Source organism: Pavona decussata, unplaced genomic scaffold (assembly GCF_977016875.1).
Source record: "Pavona decussata unplaced genomic scaffold, jaPavDecu1.1 SCAFFOLD_28, whole genome shotgun sequence".
In the NCBI taxonomy this organism is placed as follows: Eukaryota; Metazoa; Cnidaria; class Anthozoa; order Scleractinia; family Agariciidae; genus Pavona; species Pavona decussata.
In genome coordinates this window covers 3447054-3471107 of record NW_028145451.1, presented here as the reverse complement: position 1 = coordinate 3471107, position 24054 = coordinate 3447054, and the positions used below count along the sequence as shown (strand labels likewise).

At 39.7% G+C, this 24054-nt stretch overlaps 1 protein-coding gene across 2 annotated transcripts; it reads left to right on the top strand.

Annotated features, from left to right (window-relative positions):
• The first annotated feature begins 405 nt into the window (after window positions 1-405).
• Window positions 406-23749, top strand: LOC146485150 (uncharacterized). 2 transcript variants are annotated; one of them, XM_085104136.1, is made up of 10 exons: window positions 406-1383; window positions 15660-15943; window positions 17094-17322; window positions 17625-17823; window positions 18533-18739; window positions 20291-20425; window positions 20844-20941; window positions 21267-21378; window positions 21504-21576; window positions 22840-23749. In XM_085104136.1, exons 2-10 carry the CDS (start codon window positions 15662-15664, stop codon window positions 23023-23025), a joined length of 1521 nt encoding a protein of 506 aa, XP_084960262.1. In that variant the 5' UTR covers window positions 406-1383; window positions 15660-15661; the 3' UTR covers window positions 23026-23749. The 2 variants fall into 2 exon arrangements, with proteins under 2 accessions (XP_084960262.1, XP_084960261.1); XM_085104135.1 differs by lacking the exon at window positions 406-1383 and adding an exon at window positions 11179-11247.
• The last annotated feature ends 305 nt before the right edge of the window (window positions 23750-24054 follow it).

Genomic DNA, 24054 nt, shown 5'->3' with positions numbered 1-24054 from the left:
TCACTTGGTCCCTGAGAGACCGAAATCCATGTAAGGCCTACCTCTCTAAAACGGGCACCTCTATAATGGGGACACTTATCCCTGTCCCCTTGGTGTTCGTAATAAAGAGGTTAAGTTTCGACTGTATATTAACTCGTTCCGTCAACTAAACATCGAGCAGGACATTTCTCTTTACATTTTCATCGAGTAAGAATGTTTTCTTGACTCTTTCTAAGTGCAACGAACTGTCTATATTGTGGAACAATCTGACTTTTTTGTGGAACGATCTGACCATGGAACGATCTGACCGTACCGTTCACTCTAGCCTCCCACGCAGACGTTCTTAGGGGTTTGTCACGCGTTCCTGCGGGCAGGAATGCGTGACAATGCGTCCTGCGTGGCAGGCTACGTTCACTCAAGTGTTCATTGCTGAACGAGCGTCCGTCTCCCTGACAACATACCGATACAAAACTATCCGTATACAAGTCTTTGATGCTTGATTGATGTTTACCTTATATACACAAAAAATATCCGAGATAATGAGCTGTTTTAATTAGTTCACTCTCAGTGCAGCCTGATGGATGTAAATAGGACTGAAACTATATAGTAATAAACTAGAGATTGACTTCATTTCAACTGAGATGCCTCAATAACATTTCCGCCCAGTCGCGAGGATTAATTACATCAGCTTAATTAATGTGTAAGTTTTCCGACTCAAACTCTTTTCATGCTCGCCGTTTTGGGAAGCGGATTAGTATCAGTACGACAGTTGACAGTAGTGGTACATCATGTAATTATTAAAACCGGGTGTGATGAACGGAAAGTTACAGCTACACTGCACTAGACTTGGCTCAAGTCGCCTTCTTACGTGTTGAACTCAGAGTGACCGACGAACGACGGGAAACTAAATAAAAGACCACTCAGTTTAGTGCACTAATTTCGCGTCACCGGAGCATGTCCAATGCTTGCAAATTGGGCGCTGTTCATTCAGCAGAGTAAACAATACTGGCTGAGCTGTGACTGTTTGGGTCCGAGTCAAAACTTCGCTTGACTGTTAATTCCACCTTCGCTTTTTGAGTTCTCTTGTTTGTTTTTGGTGATTTCAGAAGAATTGTTGTGAATACTGTGTGATTGCAACGCTGAAATATAGCCCTCGGAAGCGTTTTGATGGTCCTTTGCATACTTAACGTCGGCCCGTCATTATCTGTCGTGAATATTTGGCCTCTAATAGACTTCTAATGTTTCAGTATTGTGTACGTATTGCTTACGTGTAAGTCCGTGTGGAACGTTTTTGATAAGTGAAGTTCAGCAGTCACATTTGACTCGAGTTTGTTCGTAGCACGAGTCAAGTTTGAGTCAAGAGTCCTGACTGCGAGTCGTTCACGAGTCACTTGTTCAAGTCAGGTTAGGTTTCTTCTATTTTCTTTTTCCTCTCTCATTTCGTTAAAGCGGCTTTGTTCTTGTATTAGTCTTTTATTCCTAGGAAATTCATGAACGTTCGACTTAAAAAGTTCATATGATACCGTAGACTTCATGCAATGTCGACCATACGCAAACTCAAGACAAGACAGCAGCATAAGACAGCCAGCACTCACACCACAACAACACCGGTGCATGAATAGAGTCGGAAAATGTATATATAACAGATATAAGCTTGCCCGGTCGTGTGACGAGTTGAATTCGGTTTGCAATATCGCGGTGAGATCATCGCAACTTCACCTACAGCAGCTGTACATGTGATCGTATTTCGCTCTTGCATTCAAAGTTGAACGTACAGTGTCTCAAACAAGCTTATGATTACAGATCAGTTACTAACCTTAAAGCTTGTACCTTCCGATCTTGTGACCGTCCGCTATTTGAAACGGTTCAAGAGTGAAACGAGGCTTACCGATCGTGGAACAGTGGAACACGGACTTGGGTCCGTGGAGTCACAGGGGAATAAATTATACGTCATACCAATTTATGCTAATAGCATAGGCAGGTCATTGAAAGTGGAAGCAACCCCCTACCATTAAATTTAAATTTTTTGTTCTTTTTTCGGGGGTGGGAGTCGAGGGGTGCATTCTTGGATTTCTGGATTTCCTCAAAAGTTCAGGAAAGCGCCAAAATTGAACGAAAAATAATGAAAACCACTGTAGGAACACTTACATGAGCTAACACCATAAAAGTTATAGTAAGGAAAGTACCTTTTCTATATTTTACAAAAGAATCTTCCTTTTTTCTGAAAAAAAGTGCCTGTCAAAAATTGGTTGCCATGGTAACATTAAAGTGGATGAACATTAAAATTAATGTTCATTCACTTTAATGTCCATGTCAAACTTTTGCAAGATAAATTTCTGAAAAATTCGTGTCCCGAAGTTTCATAGTGTCTGCAAAAACAGCGAACTATTCAGGTTAAAAGTTGCCGTGGCAGAATTACCCCCCCCCCCCCACCCCTTCCAGATTAAACAATTTTTCAATGCGATTGGAAAACTTCACTCGATCAATTGTTTGTTTGTTTGTTTGTTTTACGTACTGGTGGTGGTTAGACTGTCAGATTTGAAATTGCATGGGAGAAAATCATCAATTCTACCTCCAGGAGTCAATTTAAAACCAAAACTAATGTAACATTCTGGACTCAAGAGCGTTTTTCTTCGAAAATGGTATTTCTTACTCTTGGAATGACATGCCGAAAGAGCCGTTATATTTCCCGCTTTGGAACAAGTACTTGTTAGCCTTTTACAGAAATTCGTTACATTCGACGTGTTCACGGCCGCCACATCACATCTCAGGATCTGTAAACTAACCTTGAACTTGTCGCTTAGTCCACACTGTATATCACTCCGAAAGACAAGTCAAGTCCATCTTATGCCGTTACAAACTCACGCAAAATATGCGCAAAATTCAAGCTTGTTTTATTAAAGATTTATTCACTGATACAAAGCATAAAATTACATGGTAATAATAATGCATAAATAACAAACAAACAAAACTTGCAAGAGCTTAAATCTACGTCACACTAAATCCAAGCTAGGTAAGAGGGTGGGGAGGGTTTGGATGGAGGGGCCTGGTCCACTGCGGTCTCGGTAGGCAACATTCAGGCTGGTTCATTCCAAATCCTCCAAACCTTCATTCTCCACCGGCTGAACAATGTTTTAATCATGATACGGTGTTGCCCCATCGGAGCTGCACATTGTGTGATCTTAATGTCCAATCACCCAGCAAGACTAACAGGTGATACTGAAGAGTTTTCTCCATCTGTAACAAATTAGATTTGTTTGCATGACTTACCGTACACACGCAATTCCAAGAATTTTTCAAGTTGTTGTCATCTAATACACTCATTATGTTTCGCCTTAATTGAGTCTGGCAGAACGCTGGAGATTAATAACTTCAGGTGACCTGCCCGTCTTTAGTTTCGTGATATCTTTTGTTTCATGTCAGGCCAAGGTCTAGCCTCCCACGCAGACGTTCTTAGGGGTTCGTCACGCGTTCCTGCCCCACGTGGGGCAGGAACGCGTGACGAACCCCTAAGAACGTCTGCGTGGGAGGCTAGCCAAGGTCGAGGATCAGGCAGGGCAGATTTATTTATGATCGAGTCTTTGTTTGGTTAAACGCCCTATTTGCCGACGGGGCAACGGGCGCAAATGAACTCGGTCGGGGCCATAACTGATCACGAAGAAACTTTGCTCACAGGGCAGGCTTTTGGGTTGAATGTAATGAGAGAAATTGTACCAATTGTACCATATGTTACTCGAAGAAAAACAACTTTCTGTGATAATTTCTGTTGGATCTCAAAGCGTGTTGGATTTTGCAATTCTTATTTTAAAATGACAGCACCGAGTAGAACAGTGACCTCTTCTCACCAAATGAGCTCACATAGTATATTAGATTACATGATAAGGTTAAAGCCCCTGATCAGACCACGGGAATTTGACGCTCGAATGTTCTGCACACCATTGAGCGGCAGAGTTTGACAGCTTTGCTGCTTTGTCACGTGCATCATTTGACTTAACTTGTAAATAATTCCTCTTGAATTGAGCTGTGAATCAACACCATCGGGTATGTATCCAACCTTGCCCCTTTGAATATATTATAGAAGCTCCGTAATGCTAGATTCGCTAAGCAAGATGCAAACCGGGGGAGGGGGATACTCGCCTATGACAAGCCAGTTACTTTAGGTGTATGCAGTGCCAAACCATTTTTGGTCTGAAGGTCTGAAAACGGGTATGGATTCTAGAAGCAAAGTCTGCCTAGTGATGTAACAAGAATAAGCTGTGCTTAACGTCTGCCTTGAATGCAGGAAAACCGAGTTGGAGACCTCGCCAGTGAACTATATTTTCACATAGTACGTTATATCTTGATTTTTGTGTATACTTACTTTGTTTCTATCATATAACATATCATTACAGTGATTCTATGTGAAAATATAGCTGACTCACTTACTAGTACGAATGTTCCTTGCTGTCGGTTTTCCCCATCAACAAGATGCCCTTAATGGCATTTTCGCGGGATGCTTAATGTGGCCTCATTTATTCCCATTGTATGCTTCGCAGATTTTTAAAACTATCCTAGCTAATCACAAAGATAGCGTGATGTTGTTTCTGTGTTCCCTTGTGTTACACTACTTATCGTTTTACCGGAAATTGCATGACTACACACATGGCCTGACTGACGTTTTCTACTCTGGTTATGTAATTTCAATAAAAGTGTAAGATTACAAATTGTTCTCGTTTCACCAAAAAAAAAAAAAAGAAAGAAAAACGGGCAAAAAGCTTTCCTGAATGAAAACTTTTAGTAAAAATGACAATCAAACCTTTAATCTTTTTGTGAAGTGGATTTCCAGTAGCGTTTAAGCATCAATTCGACAAACTCACAAAGTGATGTGATGTGTGTTTTAGTCTATCAATGACCTTTCCTCCGCGCCGTTGTGTTTCTACAACTGTCAAACAAAGCATGATTCCTTCGCCAAGAACTCTCCCGTTTGCACCATTTTAACTGTCGCGTGCTTCTTAGAAGTTATTCTTTCGATTTACTGCTTCAAAAGGGTTAATTTTCTTTTTGAATTAATAACCTGTTTTCCATGTGATAACGCTGAAGAAACAGGCTATCAAAATGCTATCCCTTGGCATGCCAGTCAAACCCTCATCCTATAAAACTTAGGCACGCACAAGAAATAATTTTGGATTGTGTGAGTGGCCGGTTGTTGAGCGCTCAAATGTAATAAATGTCCCTAAATGTAATAGAGGTCCTAAGAGTAATAACTTTCGGCCTAAAATGTAATAAAAATTCCTAAGTGTAATAACGTTTGGCCTTAAATGTAATAAAGGTCATTGACTGAGTCCCATCACGGTTTGACCTCATCATGTGTGTTTAATGATTGAATAGTGATGGCGTCATCAGTCAGGCAAATGGCCAAAATTCCCCTTCCCTTTGCTAATTTTCGCTTGAATTTATTTTGTCAATGTCTTATGGCAGCAGCATACAACTTAAAACGATCTTGCTTCATCGTGCTCAAATAATGGAAAGTCAACGCGAATTTTCGAAAATTTAGCGTTAATTTCCGCGTACCTTTGAAGCTTTTGCAAATAGTGTTTGTGTTTAAACTGTCAGATTTTTTAAGTTGAATTAGATTGTAGCGTTTGGAAGCTCATTTTCGCAGACTATTCTGTGACTCATTTATCAAAAATAGTACTGAAGCTTATATGGAAAATCTCTAATAAACTGTTTTACTAACTTTCTCACTTTGATTTTGTAGCAGGGATATCACTTTTAAGGACTTCTCATGATTCGCCTAATTTCCGCCGCGATTTTCCAGGCCTATAAAATTACATTCTCAAATTCCGCAAGCGATTTTTCTATGACCTTACGAACCCTGCTTTGAAGAAAACTAGAGAAATGATGTCAAAAGCACTTTTTTGATGTAAAAATTTTAGCCACAAATAGAAAGACTCGACAGAAACAATTAAAGGCATACATAAAGCAGACTTCACCTCAAGCTAACAGGCCATTGGAGGCTTTTTTTTTACAGTTTCGCCACTGTTCAAAGGTTAAAGAAGATGCAAGCGCGTTACAGTTTACACCCGGGTTCCCGTGTGACATTTTTCGCATCTATTTGTTGTGTACTCAAAGAGATCAGAAGGTGAAACATCTAAATTAAAAAGGCCTTAGTTAAAATTTACTACTTCTTTTGTTACTGCCTAACTAGTGTTGCTGTTCAGACCCCTGTAGAATAGAACGACCTGCAGATTAAAATGGCATATGTGACACTTGATGTAAGTAAGGCTTTGGGTTCTGGGTATTCAAGGTAAAATGTAATCGGGATCCCCTAGACACATTTTGGCCTTCTTGCTTTTGTATAATAATTGCAGTTAAATCTTACATATTTATCACTGTGATTTCATGTGGAGCAGAACATACATTACATTCGAGACCTTTATTACATTTGAGGCCTCAACACGGTGCCTCATTCGTCGCATGTGCTAGCGGATGAATTAAAGTTTCTAATTTGTAGTAATTAGTGCTTGTCAGGACATAACGCAACCAAGGAAATTCAGTACAAATGTTGTTGATGTTTTTGATGAAGTAAGTAGAGCATGAGTCCGGTTGAAGTGTGACTACTGGGATAATGGTACACGTGTTCAGGTACCGTCGCTTATCATTAAGAAGATTAGGTCTCTGGATTGACCTACTGGCTCGCAATACACTCTTTTTTTTTTTATATAAGAACCATTTTTTTTATAAGAACTTTCAGGCTGAAATTATCCAAAATTTGAAGAACATACTAAGAACATCGTCTTAATTTTGCTAATTTGTTTTTTTGTGAGTCACGTATTTCTAGTTTATTTATTTATTTTGAACCCACTATACATGAACGTTTTCTGCTTATTCGCTGCACAATCTGGTAACTTTGAGCACTTTCCGTAACACCTTGTTCGGCGGCATTAAAGCAAGCCGCACAAACTATCCATGTGAAAAGCTACTTGATACGGCATCACAGCAAACAATGCACTTTGATAGGTTTCCTGGTCAGCTTCGCATTGATTTATTGCAGGCTCAAATCGAAAAAAAAAATAAGAACGTCCAGTCTCACCCCCAAAATTAGACGTTCTTATAAAATAAATAGAGAATAATACATGGGCGCGCGGAGATATATATGGAATTTATCTTCGAGTGTTCAAATCGATATCGAACGAGTGAGCGCAGCGAACGAGTGAGACTGATCGAATGTGAACACGAGAAGATAAATTCCATATCTCCCAGCGCCCATGTATTATTCTGTTTATTATATAAACAAGAATCAGCCATTCCATTAACCAAAACCATGCCATATAGTCGAGAACCCGATAAATGTATTTCAGTGAAAACTCGGAGCTCTACAAAGTACAGTAAAAAAATAAACACAAATATTAAAAATGTCCGGTATCTTGTTCAAAATATAAAAGACAAGATAAATGGTTAAAATGTTCTCAAACTATCAAATATCAATGGATATACAAATATCGTATTTTTACATGTGAAAATATCACACCCCTCTGTAACTGACCCACGGGAATCTTTATCCCCACCGGGTTTTCGAAAAAACCGTCACTGGGTTGGCCAATTTTCTACTGGGTCGGGTTATTTTTGACTGGGATATTTAATAGGTTTATTGCACAGGTCAAAAAAAGGTCATCAAACTCATCGTAAACATGCAATGATGTCTTGATATCTGTTCCTTCTGCCTCTTCTTTGCCTACGATCTTGATATACCACGGTTTCTTGTGCCTCGTGATCACTTTCTGAAGGTTCACCATCTTGTGCGCCCGCCGTGGATCTTTCCTTGTACATGTCTTCATTTGATTCATCTGATTGCAATGCTCGCTTGATGGAATCTTCAAATTGCCCTGCTATCTCCAGAATTTCGCCGTATGTTTCTGTTGACATCAAGAATTTAGTTTCCGTCACTGTGACAGTCTCCTCCAAGAACAAGGTCACTACCCTGTCGTTTCCATCCGCAATACATCCGCATATACCATGGACGCATTCTTCCAGTTGGGATCTAGGGAAAAGCAAATGTTGTCATCATCTCGTGCAGTTTCAACAAGAAAGTCCCCGCGGACTCTGGATCGGGGACCAAGACTTCGCAGAGATACGTTATGGGTGACTCTCAACAGATTAAAAGGCAACCCATCAGTTCCACGAAAGGCCACCACCTCTCCCACTTCGAAAGCGTTACTGTTGACCTAACTAGAAACATCATCCTGATCATGCATGACGGCTACAGCGACTGCGTCTTTTTGTGGAGTCATTGAGGTATTAATTATGGAATCCCGTAAGGGTGTTGCATGTAAGGGACGCCTGGTTGTATGCTGGCCAATGATGGTCGGTGGTGTTCCACACTTCCTCTTCTGGAAATCTCTTAAATTTTTCATGGGTCTGGACTTGGTAGCCATGTGAATACCCCTAAGCTTCGCCTTTTGGTAATTAGTCAAGTTTCCTTTACATCCAAGCATGCTCACATACACCCGTCAAAACGCCATCGTCCCAATGTACAACTGCTTTCTTAACAAAGCTGGGTCAATGTCCTTACCATTTTCCAAGTTCGTTTTTGCTTTCCTTAAGTCTTCAGTAGTAAAGCAATGTTCATGTCTCTGTTGGAACATTGCCCACATTGCTTCCGAAGTGGTCTCGCTTTTGTCAGGGCCTACAGTAGCATATGTTTAAGTTGGAGGACACCTCATCTCTTGTTCTCCTGACTCTGACGTTTTGACACATGGTGTACCTGAAGTAACAACAGGGATTACGAAGTGGAAAGCCTCAGTGGCCACACGTTTGGAAAAGTTATCATGTCCAGCACATTTTTAACATTTTGCTGTGGAACATTTGATATTGTTGATGGGCCTGGGAAGAAAACAAACTTGTTCTTGTAGATCCAGGTGATCGTAAGGCAGCATTGGCAGCACTCGAGACGGTTTCAACTGTACAATCTTAGCGACTCTTCAGAAAATAGACAAATAATTCCCACGTGGCTGAGCTCAAATTAACTTTGCAGTCGCTGTGATTACAATAAAGCTGTGCATTCGTTCGAGAAGCAGAGCAAGCATTTAAGACTCTCTTCTTGAATAAAGCAAAAACACTGACTTTAAAGAAAACAAAAAGGGACTGTAGCTGTCGCTATTGTCTTTTCTGACACCTCACCTCTCACCTATCCACTTTGTACCATGTGGCACATAAGGCCTCAACAAGGCCAACCAGCTCTGTCAGCCGCTGCGATTTGTACCTCACTCCAATTCTTCCATATAGCCTTTTCCCTTTCCCTCTCCGCCGTCTGTTAGATGATAAAAATCAGTTGACAATGATGAAAAATATTTACAACGCAATTATTTGGGGTTAAAATAGTTAAAGGAATTTTATTTGGTGTTTGGACTTATTATAGCCAGCAGGTTTTAAGAACACCCATATTGGTAGCTTATTATTATTAAGAAAAACCTACATTGACATGAGGTTGCTTTCGGACTTTTATGCAGCTCAGAGGAGCAGGAAAACAACAACAATAATAATAATAATAATAATAATAATAATAATAATAACAACAACAACAACTTTATTGAATAAATAATAGCATTACATTTAACGACTTTAGAAAACGCAGGTAGCTATGGAGTCGGGCTCAAGGAAAGGAAGAAAAAGGAGAAGGAGAAGAAATACAAAAGCACTGATTCTAAGACCGGTTGGCATAGTACTTGGCATAGTACATATGTATATTTTTATTTAAATGGAATACGGCAGAGTGGTGATATGTTGTTAATATTTTAAATAACTCCAGTATGCATTAATCTTCAGTTTAAAGGATTTTGAGAAGTATTCTCTTGAATTCGGATTTAAATTGGGTTTTGCTAAGTACTTTTAAAGTCAATGGCAGACTGTTTTAATAAAAACGTGACCTTCAGACCTGAAATGAAAAGAATATCAATTAGCCGTAATGAAATTGACACATGCACTTTATAATCGTCACTCACTAGTTGACAAAATCAAATCTCTTTCAGGGACACCCAACGAGAACATACTTAAATCAACATACTTAAAATTTTGTCTCCTGTGTTTTCAGATCATTTGTGTGCCCCTTAAACGGATATTATAAACCTTATTCCAACATGCCTTCCATTTTAATATTCTTTTGTTTGCATTCAAATTAACCTTTCTTGCCTCGCTCAAGAGAATGTGCCCCTTAAACGGGTATTATAAACCTTATTCCAAAATGGCTTCCATAATTTTGTTATTCTTTTCTTTGCATTCAAATTAGCCCTCCTTGCCTCGCTCAAGTGAACATATCAGGAAAATTAATAAGCAAAGATAACGGCCACGGGACGTCAATTGAAAATATAACTTCATTTTATTTGAACGTCCATTTGTGCTACTTCGCGAATATTTCAACTCTTCAACTTGTACAAAAACGGCGAACTACCCAGGAAACAAATTGGTAGGCGTGGCGTTCGAGTTAGAAGGTGATTTGAAAATTCAACGTCGTGTGTTCACTTTCTCCGCAAAACCTTGAATTTGGTGATTTCGCGTTGTTGTTTTGTAGAGTACGGCAAAGAAAGGCACCAGAATTTAAAATGCACGTACAGAGCGATTGTTTTTCCTCGTTAAACCTATTGTTTTGCGGCGTTGTCGTTGTCGCGGTCGTCATTACATAAGGTCCCTATTCTTTTGATTGTTGAGCTCAAGAACGAGGTAAAAAGGGCTAATTTAAATACCAACAAAAGAATATTAAAATGGTGGCCGATTCTGAAGTAACCTTGTGCGGGAGCTTATGACTCCTGCCTTGCGTAAGCTAATAACTTATGGCACGAGTAAACCAGCATCTCCATTAGACTGACAAGTTGAGTCAATGGACCTACTTAGTCTCGTCATTAAAAAAGCGTTGTACCATCGCCACGACGGCAAGGCCAGTCAGATGATTTGGTATTATATCTTTTTTTCTCCCAGCCTTTTTATTTTATTAGTTCACGCCGATGAATAGCGAGTATTTTTAAATACAGTTGACATTTGACTGATCACTTGCGTGTTTTTGCACTGTAGTGGTTGAAGAACAGATTTCGCTGGCCAAGAAAGCCCTTTGATCTGAAATGTCGTGATACTATTTACAAAAGACCTATTGTAATACTCCTATTAGGGTAATTTTGTGCATATATTAGAAAAAAGTAGACAATAGGCTATTGTACCGTATCACGGAAACCCAAGCAACAGGCACTCGAAGCATCCATACCTACAACAAGCTAACAACCAGTTCAGCCCCCGGACAAGGTGAGTGCTGGACATTTATTTCAATGAAAATGGAATTGTTCACACTTACTCCACGACTGCGTAGTTTACTGACGGTAAATAACACTCGATTCTGGCTAGGCCTGTTCCAAACGTCGTGCTTGCCGAACCGTTAAATCACGGCAGTGGTGTCAACGTCGAATTTAATTCAGTCGCGCCAAATTCTAAAATATAGAAATGCGTAGAACGAGCAAATTAACTCAAAATACATTAAAATAATTTATGAATTTAGTTCGGCACGGCAATAGCATGCCCTTTGAAACCAAATCGCGCTAGGGGCGGCGGCACGATAGGGCCTACCGTCTTAATAGTCGTGCCAAACTTAATTCAGCTGCTGAACTTAATGCCTTTCAAACGTCGTATTACTGCCGTGTTTAAGTCGAATTAAATTCTTGAATTTAGTTCGGCACGGCAGTAGCGCGACCTTTGGAACAGCCCAGACGACCGGTATTTTGCAGTCAATCCACGTCATGCGTGAACGATATTTTTGAAATTTGAATGGAGTTTTGAAATTTGCATGTCAGTTTCCGGTAGAAATTTGACGGTACAAAGCTATGAATGTTTCTTTACATTACAGCATTTTAAAGTGCCCCTGGGACGAAAATTTCATTTTCCATCTTTTTGCATTTTGGTGTAGAATATGACCTTCTTACTCATGTTACCAAATCTCAATCCTTTACGGCGATTGGAAGTATTTTTGTTTAGCTTTTTACACGGAATGCCTCGGAGGGCAGGCCGTGTCTAGGTTTCGGTTGGGTATCTTTTTTTTTTCATCGTCGTAGTCAGAAATCGCCACATCAATTTATAAAGCAAATAATCTAAAAAAGGAGCAAGGCTGATTGCACGGTCAGGGAAGTATATTTTCCAATATTTCGAAAGGCACGGCCCTTCTTCTTCAGGGTATGTTTGTCTCAAACATACCCTGAAGAAGAAGGGCCGTGCCTTTCGAAATATTGGAAAATATACTTCCCTGACCGTGCAATCAGCCTTGCTCCTTTTTTAGATTATTTGCTTTACAATTTATTTGCTAATTAGATCCTTCACTACAGGATCCGGTACTTTTATTTTGTCACGGTGGTCCTTGCAAACACAGTTTATCACTGGTTTTTACTGAACATTAATTTATGCATTAAAATATGTCCTCCCCTAGTCGGGATGTATTGTTCTGATTGTCTTCAACAAAAGCAAGCCAATCAAAATCTATTATTCGGGCACATTTCACGAGAGAGGGGACCCACTCATCCCTTCCTGTGTGACGTCAAATCATTATTTGATTTATTCATTAAACCTTGACTAAATTCTACCCTCTCCCAGGAGGTATTTATTGTTCTGGTTGTCTTGAACAAAAACAGCCCAATCAAAATCTTTTATCGGCGCGTATATCACGAGGGAGGGGACCCACTTATCTCTACCTGTGTGACGTCAAAGCAAGTCATCATTAAAATGAAATTTTCGTCCCAGGGGCACTTTAAGTATTTCAAGAATAACAATTGTTTCCCAAGTTGTAAATGGTTTGAACCCAGGAGTCATGTCATAAGTCCGTAAATTATGATCATCCGGGTGAGTGTAGTCCTGAGAAGGACTGTTTGTGGTGACTTTGACTGACGTTTCGACAACCTGAGCGGAAGTCATCTTCAGAGTCAAGTGAATTGTGGAACGTCAGTAGGTGGTATATACGTCTCTGGTTGTTAACCTGATTGGTCAACGAAGTCCAGATGTTATTGGTCGTTTGTCAGTAAGCCGTGATGTAACTGGCTGTGAAGACTGTAAAAAGTGATTGGTGCGTTTCGATCCGTCTTTTGTTAGTCAAAAAAGTCCGTGGGTCTATTGTTAGTAAAATGTCTATTGTTTGTCTGTTTCGTTGTTTTTGTCAATAAGTCGTTTGTATGGTGCAGGTAGTTGTAGGCAACGGTTGAGTGGCGTTTGTTCTAAGTTAGTAAACCAGCTTTCCAGAGTGAGTCGTTGATAGTAATTTGTACTGTAGGTAATGCACTTGGCAGAGTCCCAGTCGATTCTGTGGTTCGTTTGTAAATGGTGCTCAGCAATGTGATTGTTGATATCACCATTTCTAGTTGCTCGTTTGTGTTCAGTCAGTCGCACGTTTAAATTTCTGCCGGTTTCACCAATATAAGTGGCCTGGCAGTCGCAGCATTTGCTCTTGTAAACTGCTCCCTGTCTGCGGTTCGGTTCGTCTTTGTCCTTTACCTTCGTCAGTAGTTGTCGTAAAGAAGTTATAGGTTTGTGAGCTACACGGATATTGTAGGGTTGCAGAATCCGTGCGATAGTCTCTTACGTAAGGTATAGTCACAGTAGTTACGGGAGTCGCATCGTTGTTTGTGACGTTAGGTTCAGTGTTCTTGTAAGTGTTACGTCTAACAAAGTCCTTGTTATAGTTGTTCTTGTTGAAAACGTTGTCTAAGTAGTTGTTTTCGTCTGCGAGTCTGTCAGGTGAGTCACAAACCAGTTGTGCTCCCCTTGTTAAGGTCTGTATAGTCGTTGCTTTGTGAGAAGTTGGGTTGTAGGATGACTGGTCCAGTAGTCTGTCAGTATGTATTGGTTTCCTGTAAACCGTAGTACTTAGTTTGTTGTCATTGTTGTTACGGGTAACTAAGCAGTCTAGAAAAGGTATTTTACCATTTTCTTCGATCTCCTTAGTAAACTGTATGTCAACGTTCTGTCTGTTAAGGTGTTCGTGAAAATCGTCGATTTCGTCTTTGTGTACTGCTGTAACGTACCGTAACCATAGCGGTAGTGTCCGTTTGTAGGTTGCTAGGGCTTGTTCCTCGATGTTCTGCATGACAATTTCTGCTACAACAACAGAAACTGGTGAGCCCATAGCTGTTCTGTGTAACTGTTTGTAGTGCTTTCCGTTGTACTGGAAGTACGTGGACGTTAAGCAGAGGTTCAGTAAGTCCATTAAGTCATCTGTAGGCAGTGGCAGTTTTGTCGTGGAGTTCTCGATGGCGGTAGCAGTACAGTCTAGAGCCAATTGAAGTGGAATACTGGTGAACTTGTGACGTATCCGAGGCGAACAGCCAGGGAAAGACTGCGCATGCGTTTGTTTTATTTTTCAAAATGGCGGACTTTACGGGTCTATATAAGATGTTGCAAACAGCGGCAAATTAGGGAGCTTTAATACGGAGCTTAGCAACGACGATGGCAACGGCAACCAAAACGTCACCTGAAAATATATCTTTATTTCATTTGTGCTACTTCGCAATTATTTCAACTCGCTCAACTTTGACAAAAATGGCGAACTATCCAGGAACCAAATTGGTAGGAGTGACGTTTTTAAGTTAAGAAAGAAAATGAAAAATTCACCGTAGTGCGTTCACGTTCTCCACAAAACCTTGAATGTGGTCATTTCACGTTGTTGTTTTGCAGAGGACGACAAAGAAATGTACAAATATGTAAAACGCACGTGCAGAGCGATTGTTTTTGCTCATTAAACCTATTGTTCTGCGGCGTTGTCGTTGCCGTCGCCAGTTAAGCTCCCTAAATTATGGTTTCAAAACCCTTATGAATGCATGCGTAATTGTAGATCGACTGTTGCCATCTTTGCAAACTCCTGAAATTGTAATGCATGAACCACTTGCGATCGATTTTAGCTCTTGCGACCTTTTTCTGACGGAGCTTTAGCATGTAAACAACTGCGAGTGAAATATGAAAGTTCTCTTAACTTCTTCTTCAACCGAATAATGTATCGAAAATTAAAAACCGGTGAAGACTTTAATTCTCTTGAAGTATGATATAAAAATGAAGAAAAACAAAATCCCTAACGTAGTCTCCTGTGAAAAGTATAAAGTTTAAACTTAAAAGAAGGCTTACCTTCGTGTTTCTCCTTCGAAGGTGTTGTTAAACTGCCAAATTGCTGGGCCACACTCTCTATAGTTCGCTTTCTAAAAACGTAGTAAATAACCAGTTGAAAATAGAGAGCCTTTCATTACAGCATGATGATTTCAACGAACCATTTGCGTCGAAAATGAGTTCGAACTTACCACTTCTTCCAATTTTTCCGCCATGGCGCGAACCGCTCAACGTAAAATTTCGCGCCAGAAAAAAATTGAGCCATTTGTCTCAATTTTTTATTTTTGTCTAGGCCTCGCGTTTTCGCTCGGACCACGTGACCCGAAACGGATTGACCGAGATGAAAAACAGAGAGAGACCTAGGAACTAGGCGAATTCGCTTCGTTATTTTCTTGCCCCATTACAAGTCAGGTGACGGTACTCTAGGGAGTAGTCTATTTTAGAATTGGTCATATTCACGCTAGCATGCATTCTTTACTTCCAAAAAGACAAACGATCGATTCTTCTGAGAATATTATGTGGTTTGTAATGGGAATTAGCGTAATATTATAGAGTGAGTAAGGTCTTTTTTTTTTTAATCCTTTCAGACATGAAGCTAACAACCGACGAGGTCTTGGAGAGGATTGGTAGCTTTGGTCGTTACCAAATCGGCCTCGCTGCATTTGTCAATTTTGGTTATGCTGTATGGTGGTGTTTTCCTGTGATTGCAGTGGTCTTCATTGCGTCGGAGCCCGGATGGAGGTGTCTGAACAATGAGACGTGCCCATTTACTGATGTTATCAAAATAGGTGGCGACAATTACAAACACAGATGCGATATTTCCAGGGAAGATTGGGAATTCGTGGATGACTTCACTTCAGTGGTGACCGAGGTAAACTTCTATGCCTTGTGATACAAAACCCAGGTCACATTCATTTCACAGCTGATGCTGTGCTGCTGATATCTTTAAGCACAAAATTAGAGTGCCTCCCGAGTCCAAAAAACAATCTAAAACATCCCGTCAAGAAGTTTTGAGAGCTAGCTTTTTCTCTAGCTTTTGAGACTGCTAGTTTTGAGCTAGCTAGCTTGTGTCGGTATATATCGGTAGATAAATAGATGGATAGATACTTTATGAGGCACAGAATTCATAAAGTTAACACTTATTTACAATGAAACTGTTAGTCTAAAGTCAATCTATGCAAATTAATTAAAAATGTCACAAATCAAAACAAACAGCTGGGTCGGTCTCAGTAGCATTTTCTCTTGTGACTTGTTACTTGCGAGAGTATTAAAATACTCTCTTGATAAAACAAATAGAATTTAAAAAAAGGGAATTTCAGTCAGCTTCCACAGAGTGGATCTTTCAGCCACAGTTTCTAGGTCGAATTGGAATTTGGGAATGTTGGTTTTTGTGGAGGGAGGAAAACCGTAGTACCTGGAGGAAAACCTTCGGAGCAGGGACGAGAACTAACAATAAACTCAACTCACATACGGCATCTGAACATTGGGAATCGAACCCGGGCCACATTAGTGGTACGCGAGTGCTAAAAACATAAAAATTACTGTAAGAAAACTGTAAATTATCTTGATTTTAAAAATGAGATTTTATGTAAAAACGGCCTGTCAAAAAATTGGTTGCTAAAGTAACAACAAAGCCAATGTACGCTAAGCGACCACATCAATATTATTCCAGACAAATTCTCATGGTGTTTGCGCAAATATAAGGAAAGGTTACATTCAAAGTCGCCGCGTCTCCGTGCTTTCATCTGTTTCTCGGTGTTTGGAACCTCTGATGGATCGGAGCACTCGCCCTCGTTTTGGACAGATTAGTTCAAAAGTTTTTTTGGTCATTAGACCCACGCGATTGCCAAATAAGTTTTAGGCACATTTCATAGCCAGCCAATCAGCAAGTCCTTTGTCCCTCGCATGCTTTGTAGAACAGGCTAGGCGCATGCGTATACTCACCGAGAAAACCAGACGGTACAATTATACCTGCAGTAATTAAATACACTTCACACCACCAATCTTTTATTTTTCCACAGTTTGACCTTGTGTGCGAACGTGGTTCACTAGGATTTGTGTCAACATCTGTGATCTTCGCCGGCTTTTTTGTTGGCAGTCTCGTTGTTAGTCCCATCTCTGACAAGTTTGGCCGGAAGCTCCCTCTTTTCGTCTGTGGATTTCTGTGTAGCCTCCTTCATTTTGTCTCGGCGTTTGTTAATCACTTCTGGCTGTTTGCTTTCTTCCGTTCTATGGTTGGTTTCATGATTGGTAAGTCACTATTCATTTTTATCACAACGTTCTCTTGCAAACTTAACTTCATCCGTAGAGCAGGCTCCGATAGGCAGAGTGTGGCATCAGCTATTTCATAAGTGTGCTAAGCTTCCTCAAATTCGTGTCAAATTCGTGTCATACCATACCATACGATGCAGTGCAGTACGACCCAATCCGATACGATGCGATACGGTAAAATACAGAGCAATACAATACGATACTATAAGATAAATCCGATGCGACACAATACGATACGATATGATACAATACCGTTTTGTTTGTCACCCCTTTTGTTTTAGGTGCTTACAGCATCCCACTTTTCGTGTTGGGAACAGAGTTCTCTGGAATACGCCATAGAAGCACTGTGGGTGGACTAGCGTTTTCAGTTTACTTTATTTTTCAAACGATTCTGGCGGGAATCGCCTACAACATCAGGAATTGGAGACATGTTACCATGGTGACTGGAGCTCCTGGGATGGTTTACGCTCTATGCTGGTTGTGAGTTAATTTACACAAATTCATTTTATCGAAACAAAAACACTTGATATCGGACCTTACCTCTCTGTTTCTATCGCCGACTGCCGTGTCAGCGGTTATACTAGAATTAGAACACAATTCTCTCGCGGATCAGACTACAAATCACGTGTTCGTAAGATCTGCCATGTTGAATGTTGTAGTCTTTTCTCAATACAAGGTCCCTGGCAGTTTCCTTTTTATTATTATTTTTTCAAATACACACACACACATACACTTTATTCATACACGGTGTCGAAATTAGACAACAACCATTAGGTATTTTACAATATCTTTCAAAATTTCCGCTCGCTGATTGGCCCGTAGCTATTGTTTATAAGGGTACAGACAATAGAAATGACGTCAAATGCTACGCGCGCGCTTTCTCAAAGAAAAATAAAGCCAAATACATTCGTACTTTTTCCATGTTATTGTAAAAAACAAATCGACGGCAGTTCTCGGTGGTCTGTACTCTTATAGACCATAAAAACTTGGCAGTGAAGCCATTCGCTTGAGGGTCGTGGTTCCTGCACTTGAGTTTCGCACATTTGGTGACATCATTTTATGGTTTCAGTATATGAGTATAGACTATAGAATACTGCCGTCGATTTGTTAAATGGCGCTATATCAAATTCATTCTTATCATAACGAATAGTTTTTAATACTGCTCAACATTTTTGTTGTTATTTCACAGTTTCATTCCAGAGTCGGCGCGTTGGCTTTTAAAGAATGGTCGATTGTCCGATGCGAGGAAAATTTTCAGTAATGTTGCCAGGATTAACGGAAACGAAATGCCTCAAGATGAACTAGAACTCCCCAAAGAGGAAAGACTTGGCGATTTTCGCGACCTGTTTTCATCTCCCACAATGGTTCGAAAGACCTTCGGCTCCTGGTTCATTTGGTAAGTATACCACACCAGGGCATTTTGTGATTTCAAATAATAATCGATAAACCTTTGCTGGTGTTGGGCAATCTTCAAAAGTCGTTTTGGTAGGCTCTAAGTATTTATATTGCTTGGATAAGGCGGTAGTATTGAAAGAAATTGTGTGAGTGGAAACGAATGTGTGGTTTTATCAACAGAGTTGATAAGGTACTCTGGCCTCTGTAACAGATTCAAGCGCTGATTTGGAAATCAGCACTCTTAATTCCCACGAAATCAATGAAGACTTTTGATTCGACTAATTTATTCTTGTTTTCCACGTTAACATGCCAACACCAATAGCGTAGCTCCACTGCTCACTATATAAACAACATACAACCCACAATTCTTTAATTGGCTCTGACGAAGGGCTAAAGCTCTGTTGATAAAATGAAACATTCATTTATTTTGCTTATTAAGTGCTACCTTCATTTGGAACGTGCCACTAAGTTTTCGTTAGAGGAACGGCCATCGCAATTACATTCGCAATTCATATATATGAATTTTCTTTTATATCACCTTAGTTAGTAAGAGTTGTTGCTATTAATTACTGGCGGCCTCTACCGGATAACCATCTGTTTCTTGTAATTGTTGGTGGAAATGTTGTTGATGATAACGATGACAATGATAATGATGAAGATGAGAATAAAGATGGTGATGATGATAATAATGACGATGATCACGACCATGAAGGAGGCGATGGCAATAATGATGATAATGATAGTGATAATAATGATGATGATGATGATGATGATGATGATGATGATGATGATGATGAGGAGGAGGAGGAGGAGGAGGAGGAGGAATATGGTAGATGGTATTCATTATTTACTTGTTATTATTATTTATTTTAGTACTGTTATTGTAATGATCTAAGGCAAATAGCATTTTTATTGTAATATCTATTGTAAATATTAGTTTTTCTCGGATTGTAAAGCGCCTTTGATCATTCTAATGTTAAAGGGCGCTATATAAGTTAATAAATTATTATAAATTATTATTATGGTAGATGTATGTAGAACAGGGGCTAGAGATGGTATACGCGGGAAAGATCTCAGGTTAGTAATACCGTTAGCAGTGTTAGTTAGTGTTAAGGTCGGGACACAATAGTGGACATGTGGCGGTAACGTATTACAGGTACAGTTTCCCTCGTGCAGCGTCCCCTTTTTATGAAAAAAAGGAACGTTTCGAGAACGAAACTTTTTGCTACCAACTGCATAAAATTCAGCTAGTTTGAATTTGTACGTCATGAAGCTGGGACAAAGTGATTCGATTTTCATTTGTGCACTGCTTTGCCCCCTACAAAATAGAAATGAACCCATTAAAACACGTTATTCATTATACGTTGTGCTTTCATGCGTTCTATAACGTGTCTCCTATGTAATATGCACGCCTGTCCCTGCCTGATGTCCCTTCTACATTATCCCTAGTGTGTCCCAACGTTAACACTTTGATGATAATGATGATGATGATGATGATGATGATGATGACGATGATAATAATGATGATGATGATTTTTCTCTTGTACGATAGGTTCGCAGTTTCGTTCATCAGTTGGGGAGTGTCCTTCAGTGCACCGTTCCTGGGTGGAAATATCTACGTAAATGTGGTGCTTACGGCCGTTGCCGCCTTGCCGGCCTATCCTATTAGTGCTGTTTTAGCATTAAGGTAAATAGCGTATTCACCGGCGTTTAACTACCGTGTATGGCCTAGTTGGTAAGGTCCAACTGACTATTGGTTTGATATAGTGGATCAGTTGTCAAATATTAATTTCCGCGCAGCAACTATCAGCCGATTGTTCCTCAGCAGAAACACTCTGTCGTTTAAACACTCAGAAATCCAAGATGTTGGATCCAAGATGGCCGCCGTTGACACAGAAGGCGAACAAAGGCCCGAACTAGATATAGATAAAGGAGAAATATGTACTCTATCACTTGAGAAGTACCCTTTGTACCGTTAGAAACTTCCCTTGATGGCTTTCAAAATAAAATAAGTGCTCCGGATGGCAAATTGAACCTTTCTACATTCCTCTACATTAAACTCGAAATGCTCACATTGACTGGTTCATATTTGTTTATTCAAACAGATTTAGTCGCCGAAAAATACTCCTGATGTCGTTTATTTTGTCTGCTTTGTCAGCCATTGGTGCACTTCTAGTGTCTGATAAAGCTGAACACGACAAAGGTAAAACTAAATTAAAAAAAAAAAAAAACGTTTGTTATCCAAACACGGAGTGGCTGTTGTCATTACTTAGCTTAAGAGGTTAGTATTTCAAAAGTTCAGTTACGAGTAGTTTTACACCTGTACGATATTAAGGGCTTTCTTGTTATTATTGTTTATTTGTTTGTTTGATGATGATGACGATGATGATGATGACAATGATGATGATGACGATGATAATGATGATGATAATGATGATGATGACGATGATGATGATGATGATGATGATGATGATGATGATGATGATGATAATCATGATGATGTTGATTAAATAGTCTGTTTGTGTTAGGTTTCCTGGCCGCGAAAATCATCCTGTCTACGTTCGGCGCTAAATTCTTCAGTAACATTGGATTTTCGTTGGTGTATATTTACTCAGCAGAGCTGTTTCCAACAACCTTAAGGTAAAATGTAACGCGTGTCGCTGTTTCCTTATCTTTTGGTTTTGGTAACGCCATATGTTATTTGACATCATCAGTTGTCAGTTGTTTTTGTTTTTGTTGTTGATGTTTTTTTGTTACTTAACAAGGAGTGTTGGAATGGGTACATCAACAGCCTCCGCCCGAGTAAGCGCCTTCGCCTCAGCCTACGCACCGCTGTTGGTAAGTGCCCTCTGTTTCGATCAGTTGAACAGTGAGTTTAGTGCTTAAATAACTACAAGGCTGATCTGACTGCGTAGGAAACTTAACACGACAGCGACATGATAGAGACCAAACCGAGAATCAAAAAATGTAACTGTGAACAGCTTTTTTCTAGCTGTTTGGTTCTCGTCAACACACCATGCTTATGAAGGACTGCTCAGTATCTTAAGTAGAAGAATATTGGAACAAAGGCTACATAAAATACTTTATACAGTTGATGAACTTGTGAATCACAGCGCAAACACGGAAAGTCTGAAGGAGTTGATATCACCAAGGGAAACAACATAGAAGAGAGGACATTCTAACAATGCCACGCTACGTTACCTTGGTTGAACTTAAGTCCTGGCGTTGTCAGGTGGCCAGGCTTTGGAATAGCTTACCAAGTGCAATTGATGCGTTAAACGATTGCAAAAAAAATTTAGGAAATATTTAAAGAACGAGTCAATATCTCAAACAAAGTAGGATCTTGAGAATATCTACTTGCTTTCTTACCCTGTAAATAATGTTTTGCTATATAGTTTTATCAGTTTTTTTGCCTTTGCCGTCTGATTAGTGTTTTTTCATTTATTTTTTTTATTTATTTATTTATTTATTTATTTATTTAACCGTGGCATACCTGTAATCTAGGTGGTGAAGGTTCACGTATGTTTCCCACGTTAAATAAAGTATCTTATCTTATTATGTGCCAAATCGTTACGTTGATACAGGAGCCCATGATTAGGAGCCTGTATCTGTAGATTCCTTCAGCCAACCGAGCAGATCTATTTTTTGAACTGTCTTCCCGCGAAAACGTATGCTGTATGACAAAAGGGAGCTTTAGAAACGACGAGGGCAACGGCAACGAAAACGAGAGTCACCCGAAAATATATCTTTATTTCTTTTGTGCTACTTCGCGATTACAAAAATGGCGAACTATTTAGGAACCAAATTGGTAGGAGTGGAGTACAAGTCAAGAAAGAAAATGAAAAATTCACCGTCGTGCGTTCCCGTTCTCCACAAAACCTTAAATGTGGTCATTTCATGTTGTTGTTTTGCAGAGGACGGCAAAGGAATGTACCAAAATGTAAAACGCACGGGCAGAGCGATTGTTTTTGTGTTTTGTGGCGTTGTCGTTGCCGTTGCCGTCGTCGCTCTCTAATGAGTCTCTTGGTCATGGGCTTGTGGTTCATATAATTAAGTGTTACATGACGAGGCTAAAAACCCAAATTTTGTTTTTCTTAACAGCTGACCGTTAATCGTTTTCTGCCATTTGGGATAATGGCCGGGCTCGCTGTGGCCGCTGCGGTCGTAAGCATGACCTTACCAGAGACTTACGACCAACCTACGATTGAAAATTTGGCTCCAGCAGACGAAGCTGATCGGAATAAGAATGAAAAGGATGGTGAGGGCGAGGAAAGCACTCTGATTTGAGCAAAACGAGACGTCAGTGCACTGAAAGCACCGCTGGAATAAGATACGGTTCAAGAGTTAAAGAAGACTTATATGCATTGCAGGGATGCTATATCAAAGTATAATCAGAATCGGCGAAAGTGGGTTTTACATTTGTTAATCGGTTATTAGTATTGATCGCTCATTATGTATACTTTATGATGTGAAGTAGGTAGCTGTCTTCGTTAACACATTGTAGATAGTAGAATTGATCGATCGTTATGTATATTTCATAATGTAAAGTAGTTATTTGTCCCCAATTAGCGTACATTCTAGTACGCTAGATGCTACTACACATTAATTATAAAAGCCCTTTCTCTAAAAAGTATACAGCAGGTTCTAGTTTCTAAATAGTGAAAACCCCGTGATAACCAGACTTTAAGGATCTAAAATGGTCGTGAGCATGTTTCATTCTAACCACTTCCTTTACTTTCGTTTTTTGTTTTCTTGTTTTCTTTTCGTTTCTTCTTTTCAAGTTTTAGACAAAACGGTGAATATGATGCTGTTTCTTGTTATTTCTATATATATTATTATAATACAAAAAGTAACACAAAAAAGAAAAACAATTTTCCTGCGCTAGGTGGAAACCGACAGCTCGGCTATCTCAGATAGTACTCGGCGACTGAGATGGCACACATCAAGGTTGCAGCTTACTGAGTTGTTGCGTTTGTTTTGGTGTTGGTAAGATCTAATAAAATACATAGTCTGAAAAGGTTTTATTTCTCGTTGATCGCCTCTTGAAACTGACAGTGTTGTCCTCTGACTGCATAGCAAGGCTTAGGGCAAAGCTTTAGACATAAACAAACAAAACTAAGTTTTATATGAAAAGTTTTGTACTTAGCCTCGCTTTCATAGTGAGGTTCACAGCAACTCGAAAATAGCCTATTTCAGACAAGAAGCTCTTTTCACATATCAACTTTCATAACATTGCGGTTACCCCTTTCACATACATACCATGTTATGTCATTAAGTTTGTCGAAAACGTAACTAATTAACGCATCAATCGAGTCT